The 19273-nt window shown below is 43.6% G+C and overlaps 1 protein-coding gene and 2 long non-coding RNA genes across 3 annotated transcripts in view; 2 read left to right on the top strand and 1 right to left on the bottom strand.

Moving 5' to 3' along the window:
• LOC135428568 (uncharacterized) overlaps positions 1–19273 on the top strand; it is a 92183-nt gene that overhangs the window by 6224 nt on the left and 66686 nt on the right. The gene's annotated exons all lie outside the window — the stretch shown is intronic.
• Positions 1026–1879, bottom strand: ac (achaete). Its single transcript, XM_064682622.1, has one exon. The coding sequence runs from the start codon at positions 1877–1879 to the stop codon at positions 1118–1120; it is 762 nt and encodes a 253-aa protein (XP_064538692.1). The 3' UTR covers positions 1026–1117.
• Positions 4135–4804, top strand: LOC135428634 (uncharacterized). Its single transcript, XR_010436283.1, has 2 exons — positions 4135–4559; positions 4618–4804. It is a non-coding gene; the product is annotated as an uncharacterized LOC135428634 (long non-coding RNA).

Below are 19273 nucleotides of genomic sequence, written 5' to 3' on the forward strand. Positions count from 1 at the left end.
TAAAAATGAAAAGAAGTATCGACTTAATTAGTTCGTTTTGTTAATGTAGTTGGAGAATATTTATAGAAGATGACAGCATTTGTTGTCTCCCTAAGCGATGAACATGGCTAGATCGAAAATATATACCTTTAATGGGCTCGGAGATGCTTTCTTCTGGCTGTTAAATACATTTGCTTCAAGGAGCACTCATACATATATAATGTAGAGGTTATTATTATTTTGTCTCGAAATGTGTAACGCGTAGGAGGAAACACCTTCGACCCCATTAAGTATATATAGATCAGCTACAACAGCCGAGTTGATATAGACATGTCCCTCTGTCCGTCTGTTTCTATGCGAACTAGTCTCTCAGTTTTAAAGCTTTCGTCTTGTTACCTTGTATAGGTCCGTCTCTCAGTTGTAGTACATAGTTGTAATTGGCCGCATCGGACCACTATATCACATAGCTGTCATCGGTCGAAAAGTAGGTTCTGGTGTTGAAACCTTTTCTTATCAGCATCGGGCCACTATATGATATAGCTGTCATAAAATAGATTCATCGAAAATTAGTTGCTTATATGGCAAAATATTCTGTATACCAAGATATTTCCTTAAACGCAGCTTCACTATTCTCTACAGACTTCTACAGACATTCTTCTGTTTTATCTTCAATTGCTTTCTCGTATTCTTCAATTATTTTGTTTAATACTTCCCATTCAATCCATCTTCTCCTTTCCCAAATCTCGTTTTTGTTTTCTCCCAATAATACAAATTTATAGTTGTGTTTTAAAATTTGTTTTTAATATATTTATCAGTTTAGTGTCCTCCATGTTTGTTTTTTGTTCTCGTTAAAAAAAAAATTTCTTAAAACTAATTGTCTTCCATGTTAAGCTAGTTCTTAAATGTAGGCAGTCTTATAAACTATATAAAAAGCAGGCACATTCAGCGCACTTAACACTAATTTGTACAAAAATCTTGCAAAAAAAAATAATAATACGAGAGTAAAAAAAAAAATGCGCTTAAACTAGAATAAATACTTTCTTTTGCTGAGGTAATACTTTATGCCAGGCGTGCGTTGCGTTTGGGTCTGACTAGTTGGCTGCCCAGGGAATGGGTAGGGCTGGGTTGGGGACGGCACTCAGATGTCGTCCTGCCACAAGGAGATGTAGTCGAGTATGTCATCATCCTCGGCGCCCGAGCTGCACGAATTATTAGGATAATCTTCATAGCTGCCGGCGCTGGACTCCAGCTTCAGTTCGGTTGGCTGCGTCGCATAGTAATTGCTGCTGCTGGAGGCGGAGGAATTGGAGGCGTTGGAGGCGTCGGAGCTGCAGCTGCTGCCGCCGGGCGAGATGAGTTGCAGTTGCTGCTGCAGCGCATAGAATTGCTGTTGCTGCTGCTGCAACTGTTGCTGCTGGTAGCTGAACTGTTGCTGCTGTGCCAGCTGCTGCTCCGGCGACAGCAACTGTTGCTGCTGCTGTTGCTGCTGCTGCTGCTGCTGATCGTTGTCGTCGATGAGCCGCTGCAGCCGCCTGATATACTCCACGGCCATGCGCAGCGTGCTGACCTTGCTGAGCTTCTTGTTGGCGCCGGGTCCGATGCCGCGCCTGCCATTGCTCAGATCCGCAATGATGGCGACGGGTATATGCTGCCGCAGCTGGCTGAAGCCATTGTTCACCTGTTTGACGCGATTGCGTTCCCGGGCATTGCGACGCACCACCGATTGCCCGCCCAGCAACATGGGCTGATGTTGCTCCGACAGCAGCAACTGTTGCTGCTGCTGCACATAGCTGTTGCCGCTGCCGCTGCTGCTGCTGCTGCTGCTGCTCGGCTTGGCATAGGGCGCCAGACGTTGCTGATGATAGAGACTATGGCTTTGATTCTCGCTGCCCAGTGCCATTTTGTAGTTGATAATTGATTTTTACTTGTTTTTGGTTTGGTTTGGTTTGGATTATTCTGGACTTGGAGTTGGCCCTGCGAGCGCTGTCGCTGTTCTGATGCCCTTCCCTGCGCCGTGCGCGCTATTTATAGGGCGCATCGTAGGCACAATTCTCACCTGCCGTTGTTGCAGCAGCCGCAGCAGCAGCCGCAGCAGCAGCCGCAGCAGCAGCCGCAGCAGCAGCAGCGGCAGCAGCTACCTGTGTTCCAGACAAAAGGTGCAAACGCGCAGCCAACCAACACGAGCAGCATCCGCTCAAGGATCATTCACTCACAAAGAGGGGCTCACTCACTCGAGAGTTTCACTCACTCGCTCAATTCTCTCTCTCACTCACTCTCTCTCCCGCTCTCTCTCTCTTCCGCTCTGTTTCTCTGTTGAGCTGGGAAGAGTCTTGAGCATTTTCTTCTGCCAGACTGGGAAGAGTTTTTTTTAGTCGGTTTCCTTTTTTTTCTTTTGGTTTTTGGAGCAGCTGCCTTTGATTATATGTCTGTGTCCATTGACTGGCTGCCGCTCTTTAGCTTTATTTCGCTCACTCTCTCTGTCTCTGTTTCTCTCTCTTTCTCACTCTCTCTCACTCGCATTTGTCTCTGTTGCTGTCGCGTGCCGGCTGCGAACCGGTTGCTCGCTTGTTCGTGTGCCCGCACTTTGGAGCAGTTGCTGGCTGCTGCTCCCCGTCTGCCCCCCCCCCCCCTCTACCCCCCTCTACCTTCTAATAGCCGCTGCTTTTAGAGATCCTAGAGCTGGGAAACTATTCATTTGAGCAGAGTATCGTGCGGCTCTCAAGGTCTGACCGGGTGCAGTTAACTATTAACACTTCTAATGCCATGTTGTCCTTTATGGCCAACGTCTGGGGCACCCGTTGTCACAAGGACAGCGTCCCGAAACGTACTCGAAAGCATTTAGCATTTGGACTGAATGCTCCGATGCCCAATTGTTAACAAACGCTGCGAGAGCGCTGATCTTTTATGCCCGGTGCGGCTCTGCTGGTTGCCCGCCGGCACAAAACCGTGTCAAAGCCTTTGACATTGGACACCTCAGCCTCAATGGCCCAATGGACCGGCCCAGGCGCACGCTGTGCCTCATTTAACACTTCGTTGCAGCAGCAGCGGGACATTGCATAGCATTGCATGGGCCAGGAACCAGGTCCAGATGTTCGGCTAACCAGAGCTGACCCGGAGCTGACCCGTAGCTGACCCAGAACTGATTTGCGAATTACTTTGCACTGATTCGATTCTCGATCCGTGGCATCTTTGTTGATGCAATAGAAATTCGCTCTGGGTTGAAGGGATCTCGATTTTATGTGGAGTATATTCTGTTTTGTTTTTGTCTTTTTCATCTTCATCGTTTTCTTCCTCTTCTTTTGTTTTTCTGCCCCCAGTTTGCGTGCTCGTCGCTCGCATCGTTCATATAAATTGTGAATTATTTTTAACGTTTCGCGTTCCATTCGAACGTTAACCGCGGCCCGGCTCGCTTTGCGTTTCGGCACGCTTAATGCCGCCTGAACAGGCCACAATAACGGTTCGCCGGGCATTGCCGACAACCGAATGCTCTGCAATTGGCTTAAGCTTTAAGCTTTAAAGTCCTTAAATCGTTTTGAGAGCAAATATATTAAGACCTCAAGCACCAGATTACTCTACATTCTATATAGCTGAGGCTTTAGCTCACAAGAACCAGTTCAAAAGTGGTTCAGACGATCGAATTCCAATCACACAATATTCAACTTTTGTATTTTATATAAAAGTAAAACTCTTGTATGCTCCAAATAAAACTTTAGCACATAAGAACTAGTTCATTAGTAGTTCAGACTCAGACTTCAGAAAATAACTTAGACATGACTTAAATGTTGTAGATGTGTAGTTCAATATAATTCTCAATTGAAAACCAAAACGCGTGAATGCTTTAACTTTTTCATAGCTGAAGCTTAGACATATGAACTAGTTCATAACTTTTTTGGCGCAAACACATGGCAGAGCTCTGGGCAGACAATGCCAAAATTTGCTTTATTTAAGGCTTACAGTTCAATTGAATAAAAGCTTGAAGTATTAATAGCAGCACATGCTCTAGCTTTGGCATATTTTAAGCTTAAAGCCAAATGAACCAGTTCAGAAGTTTTGCGGAGCTATAACCAAAAGAGCTGCGGTAGTAGAAATGTTGCATTTGCTTTTCCTAAGTTTGAGTTTAATGTTACACTTATTTTGTTTTAAAATTAGAGCAAGAGAAATTGACTTTAATATTTTACAAGTCACTGAACCGGTTCGCAGAAGGTTCAAGCTCGTGACTTGAACAAGATTTGGTACATAATCTGATGGTTTGATCCTTGATATAAGATCAATTTAAAAATTAAAACATTTTGGGTTAAAAAGTATATACTATATACAAAGGCTTCAAAAAACAACTGGTTCAGACTAAAAATGGAGCTAAATAAATTAAATTTATAGATTTGATAACTGATTAGAATCAATAATAGTTAATTAATCTACTTATTAACCTTTAACTTAATGCATGTTCAACTTAAAAGAAGAAGAAAAACTAGACTCTTAAGTATGAGAACTTACTTGGCTGGCTCGGAATATACTTTGGTATGTGGAAGATTTGGTTGGATGGAAGAAATGAATTCCAGGTCTCTTAACATGTATATGGAGTAAGTTTTATATAGAATTTTTCGGAACAGATATCTCAACATATTTATTCAATTTAAGCTTAATTCGGATTAGTTGACTCAGTTAATCCAAAGCCGTAGCTCGAGAAATCTGACAGTTCCATTTCTGAAATTTGGAATGCTTACTCCGGGCTAGCCTTTCTATAGATAAACAGTTAAATCAGGGTAATAACGTTGCGCATTCCTGAGATACAATCAGATATATTAGTATTTCGATGAAAAAGTAACTTGCATCAACTGCGACAAGGCAGCTCACATAACTTTTGTATCCAACGGTGAGGGTACATAATCAACAACTGTGGATGCCGCCACCGATGTCAAAGCCTTTTGTTGTTGTTGTTGTTGTTGTTGTTGTATAGTGGAGCTTTAAGCCTTTTGCGGCTGAGGTGAGACTGAGATGGAGACAGGTCGAAAACAACATGCGGCAGGGCAGCAAGGCAGCAAGGCAGCATGCAGATATATTTAGCGATCGGCAGCAGGCGCTATCATTATCTGACACAAAAATTTAATATAAATTATGTTGACATGTTGGCTTAAATATGGGACTGCGACCTGGAAAACACCGCCGGCCGTGGAGAACTGACATTCGGGTGGGGTGTGGGGAGGGGGTAGGGGGGGGGGGGGGCAGCCTTTGGCGGATAATTGAGCCGCCTGCCTGGACGCCGGATCGCGCCTAACTAGTTGAATAATATTTGCCGCAGCGCTCTCGTAATAATTGCTAGTAAGACACGGCCAGCAACAAAACGAAACGAATCGAAACGAATCGAAACGAAACGAATACCCAAACGAATCGCATATGAATCCAAAATGCATTCACAACAACTGGCAGCAACTGGCGCGATATTCCCGCGAATGAAGTCGTCATTAATATCGACTTGGGCCTGTCAATAACTTGACATCGCATCATCATTTCGCTTCCTTTTTTTATTATTATTATTTCATTTTTTTCCCATCTTTTTTTTCTGTTTTTTTGTTTTTTTTTTTTTGGTGTTTTCGCACACTTCTGCAAGCGGCTCCTGGAACTCCTTTTCGCCAGACGCGACGATCATTCGAATATTCGCAGTTCCACTTTGTTGTTGGCTTCCCTGTTTTTTTTTTGCTCCGCCAACTTTCAGACACTTGGCGGTACGATTTTTGACGCGCCCCAAGCCAAGGTCGAGCTTCCAGGTATTTGTTGTAGATTTTACCCTTATTGTTGCTGCGGTTGTTTTTGTTGTTGTTGTTGCTTTTGTTGTTGTTGTTTTCATTACTGCCGCTGCACTTTGCATAAGTTTTATGTTAATCACATTTCGACTGTGTCATCTCGAGTTTTGCTGTGCAAGCGAAAGTTTTTTTTTTTCAACCGAAGAGCGCTCACAATTTAGGGTATGCCTGCCGTGGAGTTCATAATTGTTGACCACGAAAATGTGCTCGAAATGTGAACTACTTTGATTACAAAAAGTACACAAAATAGATGTATCTAATTATTAATATAACCATATTTAAATTGAACTTATTTCTAGAGGCCAATTTAATGGGATTTTTAAAAAATATATATTTACAGAAAAATATAATATAAATGTATATATAAAAATACATGTATGTAATAATTATTTGTTTATATTTCCTAAAGCGTCAATTGCTGAGCGATCTTTATTTAAGCATTTAAAGTTAATCGATCAAAAAATCAAAAAACACTTCTCTAACTATATTTAAGAAGTAGATTATTGCTGGACTGTAATTGATCAAAGGGAAGAAACTTTAAAATGGGATGAATTGAATCCAGATCAATCAACTGAGAACTGAAATCTCTCGAAGCTCTTACTTTGAGAAAGTTCAAGATTTGAGAATCATTTAATTTGTTATGGACTATATAAGTATATGTTAAGCTGGCTTTGGTTAAGCTGAGTATTGTGTAATTGAGGATACAACGAACCTTCTTCTACAAATACCAAATGCAGCTCTAGGTCAGGAAAAGGGGCGAGTGGCTTCGGAATAGCTATACAATGAAAGATATTTGACCTGTTTATATTATTCTAGAAGCTACATGTCAAATTTGGTGACTCTAGCTCTTAAAACCCAATTAATAACGATTTCTATCGATTGCCTGGAAACGAGGAAAGTTTTCGATTATCGGAATTAAACTAGGGCACTAGGTGGACCTACGTTCCAAACTTCAAGTCTCTAGTTTTTATAGGTTGTGAGATGGACGCGTTCATACATACATCTACACGGATGGACAGGCAGACAGACAGACAGACAGACATGGCTAGATGAGCTCGGCTATTGATGCTGATCAAGGATAAATATGTTATACGCAGATGCTTATTACATTTACCCCTTTTACTAATTTTCAATGAGTTCAGGGTATAGAACACATATATTCATGTTGCTATAATCCAATTTTCCTTTCACATTTCAAGATTTTGAATGATCTAAAGACATTTCGTCGCTCTCTGAAAGATCAATGTGGATCACTTACGAATAGCGCTGATCACATTTCAAATACGACTTAATGAAAGCCAAGTTGTCTCTTTCAAAATTCAAAATCTGCCTGTTAATTTAACTGCCAGTCAATTGCATGGAATATGCTCGTGTAAATGTTAAAGAATACTTTGTTTCTAATGCTTGTCCCATAGTCTTGCTTCACCTTTCCACCCTACCCCTTTCTCTCCCCCTCTCTCTTGTTTTTTTTGTTGTTGTTTTTGCTGCTCTCGATTCGATGATGAAATGTTTGACACCGGCTGTCAATTGTTCATGGCCATCAAATTGCCGCCTGATGTGCACATAAAAGCGCAAATGCCGCGCCCAGAAGCTGAATGCTGCCCAATGCCCGAAGCTGACGCCCACTCGGAATGGGCTCCTTTTACGCGCAGAGCTTGTTCGTTGGCCTCAGCTGATTTATGTGCGGCTGTCAGCGGCTGTTGTGACTTCTAAGGTGCGCATTTTGACGCCGCCGCCGCCGTCAATTCTATTTGGCCACATTCGCGGTGATATTTATGGCCAGTGGCTAACGGAGCCGCAACTGGGCATCTCCTCCAGCCAGAGACGACATCGATGCGCAGTGGCCAGTGCGAAATTCATTTTGATTAATTGTAATGCGAGAACTTTGATTAATTGCGGGCAACGTTGCAGCAACAAAACATAACAATTTGTTTTCGCGTTGCATTAAATCAATGTGCGGCACTCGAGGAAGTCACCGCGCCTCCCCCCCCCCCCACCGCTTTCCTGTCCACCCCTTCTCACTGTCAAAGGCGTGTGATTGTATGGCCAACACCTTTTTGGGGGCTTAAATCGTTATCGATATATCGCAATATATCGATAGTAAATTTATGAGTTGCTCTGCCAAATTTATGAATGGCCCTCAAAGCCGTCAAGCAGCCAGCCAAAGAAGCGGCTCGACTGCTTCCCGCTTGCTTAACTCCTTGCTTGCCCCCCCCTGTTCCTTTTGCCCCCCTAAGGGCACCGTCTTGACAGGCGCGGGCCGCTTGTGGCTCTGTAATTATGCAAAAAGTTGTCAAATGCAGCTACAAACAAGGGCGCAGGGCGCACCGCCTGGGGCGGGGCGTGGCCGCTGTGACTATCAACAAAATATAATCAACAACAACAACAACAACAACAACAATAAAGGAGAAGTCGACAACAACAACTGAAAAATGTGCCTAAAAACAAAAAAAAAAGGCCACCGAAAATTGTACCAGTTTTTACGCAAAGCTCTCATGCAATTTACATATCTCTATACCGGCTACCCCCCCCCCCCTCCTTCCCCCTCCCTCCGTCAGACTACCTCTTCTTTAGCAAGCAAAACCAATCAACGCGTCTGTCAGTCGCGCAGTCGCCGTTGCCGTTGCCGCTGCCGCTGACGCTGACGCTTATCGGTAGCCGCGCTGAAATCAGCTTCTGGCACTCACGATCACGGCTGCCAGCCAACAATAACCCTGCCTCCCCCCTCCCCCTCCTTACATTCCCCCTCCCCTCGCTTGTCAGTGGCCCTGCCAGAGCCCAACCCGTCACCCCGTCACGCCGTCACGCCGCCAGTGCTGAGCGCTGCACAGGCCTTTTGGCGATCCGTGCTCGTTGCTCCTGTCACAATTACAACAGCAAGTGCAGCGGACTAATGACAACCACAACGACGACGGTGGCAACCACAGTCGCACAGTGGTACAAAATGCATGCGCACTGTGATGAAATCAACAACTATGTTTGCTTGCAAATTGTCCAGAATCCGACCTATCAATGTCCTAAGACGTCTTGAAGCTAAAAGAGCGTCAAGTTGTTGAGTTGTCCGAGTAATCTAGTTCTTCAGGCAACTGAGCATGAAGGACGCTGGTTCGAATCTCTGTCTATTATTCACGTTTGTACTCATGTCTCAAGCGAAGGCTAAAAGTAAAGTTGCTAGCTTTTAACTGCATATTAAGACATACGAAAATATTATTATATTTTATATTACATATTATTTTTTTGTGTTTAGACTACGGTTTCTTAAAAAACCTACGAAACTGCCCATTTCTGAATGATTGTAGTTAAAATATAGCAACATTTTAGGCAAAATAAAACCAGTTTTAAAAGCGCAGCGTTTAAATTTTTGATAGCTAGCAAAAGGCAAAGTAAGGAATATAATACATATATAATTTGCAATCACTTTTACTCTCAAGAAACTCAGAAACTGTCAGAGCTAGTCTGAAAATATCCTCCAGATAATTAATCAAAATTAAATTGAAATAATTAAAGTAATTTTAAACAAATCCTGATCCTAATCTGCACACTTTTTTATGTCTAATTATTTAACGATTCTCAATATATTTCGTTTTATACATATTCTATTATTATCGTTAATCGAGTCGAAGAGTTTTTTCCGATAAAGTCGTGATTTGTTCACTTATATATAAGAACTCGGGATCTATGATAGCTTTAGGATTAGTACATTTTGTAATGTCTTTATTTAACAATCTCTTTATTCGTTTTTAAATTTCACAATCTAGCTCGAGAGATCGAGAGATCGCACTTCCCTCTCCTGCCTATCGATAGACTTGACTTGATATCGATTGTTCACTAAAATTTGCTTTTATTAGATACTACAATAGAAGCAATAGAAGCCACAGCAATCAAAAATTAAACTAATTCTAGAAGCAATTTTTGCTGCATTTGGTCTTAGACTCATTTCCGCTATTTTCGGCCCACTGTGCGACTGGGCTCCAAAGTTGACACGGGGGAAACTTGATATGGCACACACGAGTCTTGGCCCGAGCCCTGGGACTTGCGTCTTGGCGTGCGCGTGCAGCGCAATTAACTTTGCTGTAAGGCAACAGCCAGGCAACACTTTGACATTGACTTCGACTTGGACTTGGACTTGCCCAGTGGCTGGCAGCTGGACAGGGCGGGGGTACGCTGGCAGCAGCAGGGGCCGCTACAACAGTCTTGGGGCACACGGCGACAATTTCACCTGTTGCTGACACAGTAACTTATATATTATTTGCATGGGCCCAAAACAGAGTCTGGCCACGAGTCTGGCGACGGGTCTGCTCAGCTCATCAAGAACAGGTTTTCGTGGCGCGCTGCTGCCACGTGCATTCGGCCTAGAAAAATTGGCCCAGTCAGTGTAGGTGGGTGGGGCAGGGGTCAGCGTTAATTAGACCAAAATGTTCAAATAAAACAAAATAAGAAATAATTCAGGTGCTCGCCAAATCTTGTTAGCCAGACCGACCAACCGACCAACCGACCGTCCGCCCGCCCGCTGCGCGCCCAGAATTCAGCAAAGGGGCGTGCAACTGGAACAGGTAATTAGATGTGGCTCTAAGTGCAATTAGTGCACTCTACTTCAACGTTCTTCTTCTTTTCGTTTTTGGTGAGCTATAATATTTGCAGCTTAGCACATCATTAGAAGCAGCAGCAGGAATGGGCGCAGGACTCGGGCAGTCGTGTAGTCGGGCAGTCGGGCAGTCGGGCAGTCGGAAGGGCGGCAAGTCGACTCAATGAGCTGATTGCGTGCGCCGTCCACAGAGCGTCGGAGCGTTGGAGTCTTAACTGATTCTCATTGATTAATTGCCATCATTAGCATATGGAAACGACGGCATGATTGATATGAAGCCCAAGTCCAAGGGCTCCCCAAACATGGTGATGCGAAATGGAGATGGGACATGAAAATGGGCGAACAGCCGGGCAGCCGGGCAGGGAGATCGACCACCAGCGTTGTTTCCTGGCCGTGCCATGGAATGTGGCTCTTAATGTGCGCCCCTTAAAAGGGCAGCAATATAAGGGCAACAGCAGCAACAAGTGCAGCTTAGACTCCGCTTGCATGCCACGCAACTGGGGCTGGGGCGGCCACTGGGCTGAATCGTGCTAATTGTTAACAAATTGTTGGCCCAACTGCAAGTGAATCGGCGCACAACTGAGCTCCCTGCTCTGCTCCCAGCAAAAGCCAAAATGGCATTGCCTTTGCCTTTGCCTTTGCCAGCGGCGACACGCAAGCCCAAACTCAAAATCTTTGAAACTGAAGCTGCACTTGGGCTTGCGCTTGGGTTTGGAGCTGGTTGCGCTGGGCGCACGCAATCCTCGCGTAACTGAAAATCCATTACAAGAGCCGCAGACTCCGCCAGGCGGCGGGTCACGACACGCACCACCATTCAACACTCGGCACAGCAACTGCAACTGCAACTGCAACTGCAGCTGGTAACTGGAACCAAGCCAAGCTAGCATACTGCACAGTAGCCCAAGCACAGACAGCGCGACAGACTTACAGTGGATCCGACGGACAGCCGGACAGCCGGACAGCTGGACAGGCGAGTGCAATCTTAGCTGAATTGCTGTCGGCTTTGCCGCATTTATTAGATGCCCCAACAAAGTTGCTTCATCGTATTTGCTTTTATGCCCTAAACCCAATGCGCCTTCGTAACAGGCAGAGGAAGGCATCTCCGCCTCCATAAAGTACATGTATAACTTATATAAAGCTGAGCCAATCTCGCCAACTTCGTATGTCCTGCAATTTGAAGTTCAAAGAAAGAAAGAATTTTTTTAATTTTCTTTGATATCTGGTCCCATTTTCATAATTTCGATAGATATCGATTCTAGGACCTCTCGTGTAGTATGCATATATTAAGAATATTTCACTTTTTGAACAGCTTCCCCAATTTCTTCCCAGTATTTGGCAAACAAATCTCTATTTCATACCCTGTACTCTTCGAAAATGTTGAAAATGTGTAAAATGGTATACTATATGATATATATGATGATATATATATTCTCCTATACTATAAGCAAAACATGCTGATCATTTTTTGTATCGATATTTCGTCCTATTTCAAAAATTATCGATAAAAATCGATTTTGAGACTTGGTTTTTTAGGCACAACTCAAAATCTATTACAGCTAGAGATGTAGTCTTTTGTAGAGTATATACAGGAGAGAAATATATGATTGTTGTAATACGTTAAAAAAGAAAACATGATTTCTTAAGCTTGAGCCTAGTGATTTGTTGGTAAAAACCTGTTGCCAGCCATACTATTGTTATTGAAATTGCATAATATATCGGGGAATAAACAACGAACTTAATAAAGAAAGCATTTACCAAATGTATATTGGAAGAGGAAGAAAGCATTTCTCGGTTGAGTGTGTGTGCACTTTTGTGCATGTGTGTATTGAAGTAAGCTAGAAATTTGCTCGCAACAGCTTGGCGCTTGGTTAAAGCTAACTCCAAGTCGGGCACTCCCGACAGCGCGCTCTTAGTTGGCCATATTTATGGGATTTTCAGATTTACGTATATCTACTAAATTTTACTTTGAAGGAATTACAGATTTGTCTGATGGTTTGTAGGCAACATTATTTGATTATTCGTTAGCTCTTTCTTTAATGAAATTCGAGCTAAACCAGATTTCTCTTCCTAATAGCCATCGTCTGAGAGCTTGCAAACTGCCCAAAAGCTAATCCAATAATCCTCCAAAGACTCTCGCCTCTGACTCGTCTGACTTTCTCCTTGGCTCTCTTTTCAACTTAAGCAATATAAGATCAAAGTGTTGTTGCTAGCAAAAGGTAGAACCCAATAAGACTCTGTTTCTAATAGATCACAGTTTAGTATTTATGTGATCAGGGTCTGAGCCTTCCCCCAAATCAAAATATGGAGAATTGACCCAAGATATTCTCTGACTAGTTGAAAGACAAGCGTTCCTCGGTAGTTGCCCTCTTCACAACTTAAAATATAACTTCTAGCTTTTACGAAGATCATCGAGCTGTTCTTTCTCTCAGTTTCTCTTTCATCTGAACTCTTTGTGTGAGTAGACATGAAGTCAATTATTTTGATGAACAAAATCGTAATATGCATTTGAAAGGCCCATTGACACGTTCCGTTTATGTTTCCTGTGCTGCTGATTTTTCATGTGTTGCGGGCTATTTTGCTGTTTGTCTTCCTCATGTTTTTTCAGATTTCTTAAGCTTTTCTGGTAATTGGCCGCCTATAGGTTGGATGTGAGTATGTTATCAATGGCTAGATGGCGGCCCCATAATCTGCAACCATCATCATCATCATCAAGGGTTAGCGGGGAGGGGGTAGATGCCACTGATCATTGGCTCATAAATGCTGCTGGGGCCATAACTTTCCATCAGGAGTTTCAATTTCAATATTAAAACGCGATGCGACAATGGCAATTGGACGATTGGACGATCGCTCGATTGCTTCGATCTGGGTAAAAGTGAGTAACTACCTGTTTTTGTTGATGGTTGCTGTTGGGATGAGCAAGTGGCTGCCGGCGGCGGCGGCGGCACAAGCACAAGTGCTTCCATTCGAATCGATGCGATTCGATTTTTGCCGCGAGCAACATTGGAAATTCATTTTCACTCTGGGCGCAGCCGCAAGGGATCCTCATGATGATCTGCTTTGATCATAATTATATTCGACCGCAGGCAAAAGTGTGCTCCAGTTTAATTGAAAGCGGTTTTCAAGTAACGGCCTTGATGCCAACAACAACAACAACAACAACGAAAACAGCAACAACGACAACTGGGCATGCTTCGAGGTGTGAGCTCTATATCAGAGCCTGCACTTGTTTTAAATGTACGAATTGTTGCTATACCCTGTAGTGAATTTCTGTGTTTAAAAGGTATCATAAAATGCAATTAACATATGTATTTATTTATACATAGTTATATATGCTCGAGGCGAAAAACTGATTCATGGTAGTCAGGAATATATAATAACTAGAATTTGATTGTTGACTCTCGCTCGCCAATTGGAGCTCAAATTTATTACAGATTTACCATCCGCTCCCAGCATTTTATACTAAATATTTTCCTATATATATAATATATGCTAAAAGTTAATCGATAAATATCGATTTTTAAACAGATATTTATTATATATTTGACCAGCTAAGGACAACAAATATGCTGAATAGCTGAAAGAGCATTTATAAATTAAGATAATCTTTTGGATACATTCTCTCATTTCCCAAAAGGCGATAAATATCGTTATCAAACTCCAGAGATGATTGTAACTATGAACACGCAATCGATAATTATCGATAGCACAACCCTGTTTTTTTAAGCATATCTCAGAGATCAGATCAGATCTGATTTTTGGTATATGCGTCAATTTGACTGCCATGTTTCTGTTCCGATAACTTCGAAACGATTGATCAGCGAATGCAGAAGTTATTGAAGAATACATTTGATATATTGTGTAACAGAGAGAGGGAAGCAGTATAAGTTGGTTTGCATAGCTGAGTGCAGGATATCTTCGAGTCGGGCGCTCGCAAATAGATCACTTTTACTTGCTTTAAATACGAGTTGTTGTTGTTGTTGCTGCTGCTGCTGTTGTAGTTGCTTTATTGATTACATTGACGAAATGGAAATTTGTCAATTCTCACCTGGCAAGTGGAACAACTAGTGGACAGCGTTCGGACGCCGAACGGGGGCACATTTTTGTGGTCTGACCCCAAAGCGTTGATGATGAGCGTTGGGCTTTTTCTTTGCGGCCAACTTTCAGTTTTGATCAACAGCAGCCGCAGCCGCAGCCACAGTTGCAGCCACAGCCCACAGTCAAGGTCGGTGGCCGGGCAGAGCAGGGCTTAGGGAGCGCAAAAGGGTAACAAAGGGTAAAAGTCTTTAAGATAAGCAACAATCGCAGCCCGTGAGAGAGCAACAACGATTTAAACAACTCAATCAAAAGTGTGTATTTGTGTCTGTCTCTCTGTCTGTCTGTCTGTCTGTCTGTCTTTGTCTCTCCGGCTCACTCGCTTGCCCTGTTGAAGGGCATTATCTGCATGGTTATCCGGGTTAGAGACCCGCCGCCTGGCGACATACACGAATAACCTTTTAATTAAACCATGCAACGGTTATGGCGACAACGATAACAAAATCGTTTGACGCTCCACTCTCATCGCTCTTCACGCGTGTCTCGTCATATCGCAAGACCAAAACCCGAACCCGATCGCCGTGCCTCTAGCTGACGTACCCAAATGCGATCTCCGCATCCGTATCCGAGTCGGCCAACTGGCCACGCCTTATCGCTCGCACGCAGCGTTTCAAGCGTTTTATCAATGGAGAGCTCGCAAAGGCAATGCCCAGATCAGAGCCCGACTCCAGCGAGCGACTCTCTCATGAATGGCTAACTGAACTGAACCTGCGGCCGTTTGACATTTGCCAATGCAGCGGCGAGGCGAGGCGATTAGATTGGCTGCGTATTGCATACCCTGTGCAGTGAGCGTTAGAAAAGGCATATTCGCTGGCGAGTTGCTCCCAGGGCTAGCTGGAAGTCAGCTTGCGGTTCTGCGAGTAGATTAAAAAGTGCATTCGGGCTTAACAGAACCTTGTTTTCGTATGTTTAATCTATTTTCACATCTTTGAACCGGTTCGCATGTAATTGAAAAGTGGTTCTTTGCTAGTGTTAAAGAATTATTAACGTCTGTCAGCTGGGCCCCGTTTGATTTATGCTTTAGCTATGCTGCATTTGAACATTGTCAATATTTTAATACTATGAACCGGTTCACAAGTGGTTCAGAGCTATAAGTTAAAAACTATCGAAACGCCATTGCTGAAAATTCGTATGCAGGCTTACAATTAGAGGCTCTTCGAGTGAAGTATATTATAAGATGCTTAACATTTAAAGAACTTACGAGAAGGATGGATCAATTGAAAATGGTTCAAAACTCAGGAACTATTCAGTTGATTTGCCTCAAATGTAGTATGCGCGCTCTTCGAATAGCAAAGAATATAGATAACCATTTAAATTAATTTCTCATATGGGTAAATGTGAGTTATTTGAGTCAAATGATCAAATATAAAGCCATGTGAATGAGATAACAATTGGTTCGGCTCCATTAAATGGAAACTTCTATGTATGTAGATTAAGTAAGAGCAAGAAGTTCCTAGAATAGTGTTACAATTGCAACTCGGGATGCTTTTTAGCAACAGGTCTTAAAGTTGGTTCACAAAGGGATACATGATGCTTAAACAGGGCGCTTAACTGAAATGAAGTCAGATTGAGATATACAAATGTGGCATCAACAATAATTTCTATTAAAGCCAAATAAAATCTTTCTAGAATCCTGGGACCATTTACGTGGTATATGTGAGCCGTTGCCAATGACCTTTGCAGTCGTTTCGTGTGTGCATGCGAGAGTATTCGTATATTCGAGTTGCCCGAGTGTATCTCGCTTCTCTCTGGGGCAAGACAAGTACATTAGTTGCACAGCTGCGTTGTCAGCTCTACCTGGCCGCAGATAGCACAAGATACAATTGTATCTCGTTTGGTCTTTGTGTGGCTACACGCTACACTTGTTCTCTCTGACTGACTGTCCGTCCGTCCGTCTGTCTGTCTGTCCGTCCGTCCGTCCGGCTATCAACATTTACAATTTTTTATGCGCCTGCCACCAACCACGCTGAGGGGCAAATGTGGGCTGTGCGCGGGGCCAATGCGTTTGCGATGCGAACAATTTTGTGTTGTCCTTTGAAGTTGCTTTCATTAAAAAGACATAAAATGTCAATCAAGATAATTTCGCAGCATCGCGCTGGGCCATTTAAATTGCGCAGACAACTTGGGTGCTAAGGGGCTAACCCCAGCTCCAAGCCCTGCCCCTGCTCCAATCCTGCCTCGACAAAAATCCCCCCAAAAAAGAGATATTTAAAACATTTTTGTCGGTTTCTGTTTGTCGCAGGCCGCGTGAATTGAGCGATTAAGCTGCACTTTCTTTTCGTGCGCAGCGTCTGGCTAAGACGCCATAATGCGAGTTATTCGCAAGTACTCGAACGAGTACTCAATTTCGTGCGGCAACCTGCCGCCTGCCGCCTGCTGTCTGCTGGCGGCATTTCACGCCTTCACTTTTGTACAATCAATTACGAGTTTGTTAAATGCGCATAAAATTTGTTGCATTGTTCGATAAAATTAGCGTCGCTTTTAATTGAAAACAGCGCGCGCGCGCGCGCGCTCGCTCCCCTGAGCTCAGGAGGAGGAAAAAGACGCAGACGAAACGAATGACTTAAGCAGCGAACTTTACAAACGAATGACTTAAGCAGCGAACTTGGTTTGGTTTCCTCTCATCTGGCACGGCGGCTTGTTAAGAGGCGACAGCTGCACAGCGGGTCAGCAATTGCGCTTGCGATATACTCAAGTGCCACGCCCAAACGCCAAACACCGCCCGCTGCTTGTTGGCGCCTTCAATTAAGTAGCTCTATTTACATAGCCCCCCCCCCCCCCCCCCTAAACTCCGTCCTGGCAACATTCTATAGCTATCTGGCTGGCAGACTGGCTCATCAGTTAAATGCATCGCCTGCCACTTGGCCCAAAACGGAAGCCATAAATGGCAGCTTGATATTAACGCCGTCTAGCATAAAATTAGCAATTGGTTTTTTTTTTCTCTCTCTTTACTTTTCGCCTTCCTGCAGAATTCCGTAACTGAAAACCTTTTTGCAGTTTATAATACTCTAGCAGCGAGCATTTCAATTTGGTCACGGCATACGTAACGCATTAAAGTTGACTTTCTTTTATATATCCCTAATCCGTTTGTAGAGCTGAGTTGAATTTATGTCTATTTATTGTCATCGGTCTGAGTTGGCCGGATCGAAAGAGTATATCATATATATCAAAGAGTATATAGTAATAATGATGGATTCTGCAAGGCATTGGCAAACAAGCTCCGTTAAATCTGATCAGAATCGGTTAACTATATCATAGAGTAGCTCTTATAGGTGTGATATTTGTTACGGACGGATCTCATATTATAATCTAACTGCCTGCTATATCGTATATAGCCTGTACTATATCATATAGCTACTATATAGCCACGATTGCTGTCGGATTTAGCTATACGATTGCTTTCAAGGACGCTTCCCATGCTTTTGAGTGTATTTAATTTTTGGCAGACCAGAAATAATTCTTTTTTATATACATATACATTTTGTTTTTTTTGTGGAAACTAAAAAACCTCTCGCGATTTATTGCATTTGAATATGCGATGCAGCTGAACTAATGATAGTCCTGGCCAGTTATCGGACGACTATCTCAATATTTGCTTAAGCTGCCAGCGCCACGATGAAATTTCTATAATTTGCATGTGCGGTTTGTTTTCTTTTTGTTTTGGGGTCTGCTGAATCTCACTCTGTTTCTCCTGATCCTGAGCCTGGCTGCCTATGTAAATCATCATTCGGGCAACCGCAAATTAGCCACACGTATGCGTTGGGCTTAGCCTGGACGGGGACTCTGTCGCTGTCGCTGTGGCCGCTGTGGCCGCTGTGGACTGGGGCTGCTGCTGTCCAATTCCGCGTACGTTTCTCGTTAACGTGCGTCGAACCGGCGAGAGATGCGGCGGCTTCTTAATGCTTTTCAATAAATTTTCAGACAGTCGCGCGAATCGCGCTGCCAGATTCACTTCACGAACTGGTCAAAACGGCAGCCACAGCCCCGACTCCGACCCCGACCCCGGCCTCGGCACCGGCAGCGCAGACGCGTTAATAGAGCAAGTGTTGTTTTGCTCACTTTTGGCGTTAAGTGTTTCGCACAGCAGCTACAACCAGGGGCCGGGGCCGGGGCCGGGGCTGGGGGTAATGCGCGTATTCGTAATCAAAAAGTAAATAAATGCCGGCCGTCAACGGCTGCTGTTGCTTTCGCCTTGTTTGTTTGTTTCTTGTTGCGGCTTTTGGAGTATTTTTGATTTGTTTTTTTTTTTTTTTTCGTTTTTCGCCTGGCGCGAAAGTCACAAGCGGGCCGCATGCCACGCCCACAAGAGCAGCACGCCCGCCCAGGCCCCGCCAGGCTGCACATAAATCAAGTCTCTAAGCGGGGGGGAAGTGCAGCCCAGCTCGAATTCCCTGGCCGATGCTGCCTCAGTTTCTCACTTGTAATTATGTGTGAATTTTGGCACAGCCATCATTTTTGTAACCCCTTACTCCCAACCCCTCTGCTCCCCTTCCCACCACGTGTCTGAGCCCAAGCAACTCCTTGGATGCCAGCTCCTGCGCCTGGCCCAGCCTCTACGAGCGGGCGTGGTGCATGCAAATGAATGGGCCACCAGTCAAACGAGTTTTTTACTGAATGAATGCTGCAGCCTGTGAATGTAGGTATTCCTATTCATATGAATCAAGTAAAAAAAGTAGATATATATATATATATATATATATGGGCAGATAATGCTCCAATATCATAGACTTCTACTGAATTATAGGTATATTTGTATAATTTATACTTTAAAAATTATGAGTACAAAAATTCGTTGCGTCTTTTGTAGAACTGCCTG

This window comes from Drosophila montana, unplaced genomic scaffold (assembly GCF_035044405.1).
Source record: "Drosophila montana isolate Dmon_TW-CO22-7 unplaced genomic scaffold, ASM3504440v1 contig_2482_1, whole genome shotgun sequence".
In the NCBI taxonomy this organism is placed as follows: Eukaryota; Metazoa; Arthropoda; class Insecta; order Diptera; family Drosophilidae; genus Drosophila; species Drosophila montana.

Bases quoted from the DNA above. Each gene is read 5' to 3' on its own strand.
- ac (XM_064682622.1), bottom strand. From the start codon at position 1,879: ATGGCACTGGGCAGCGAGAATCAAAGCCATAGTCTCTATCATCAGCAA.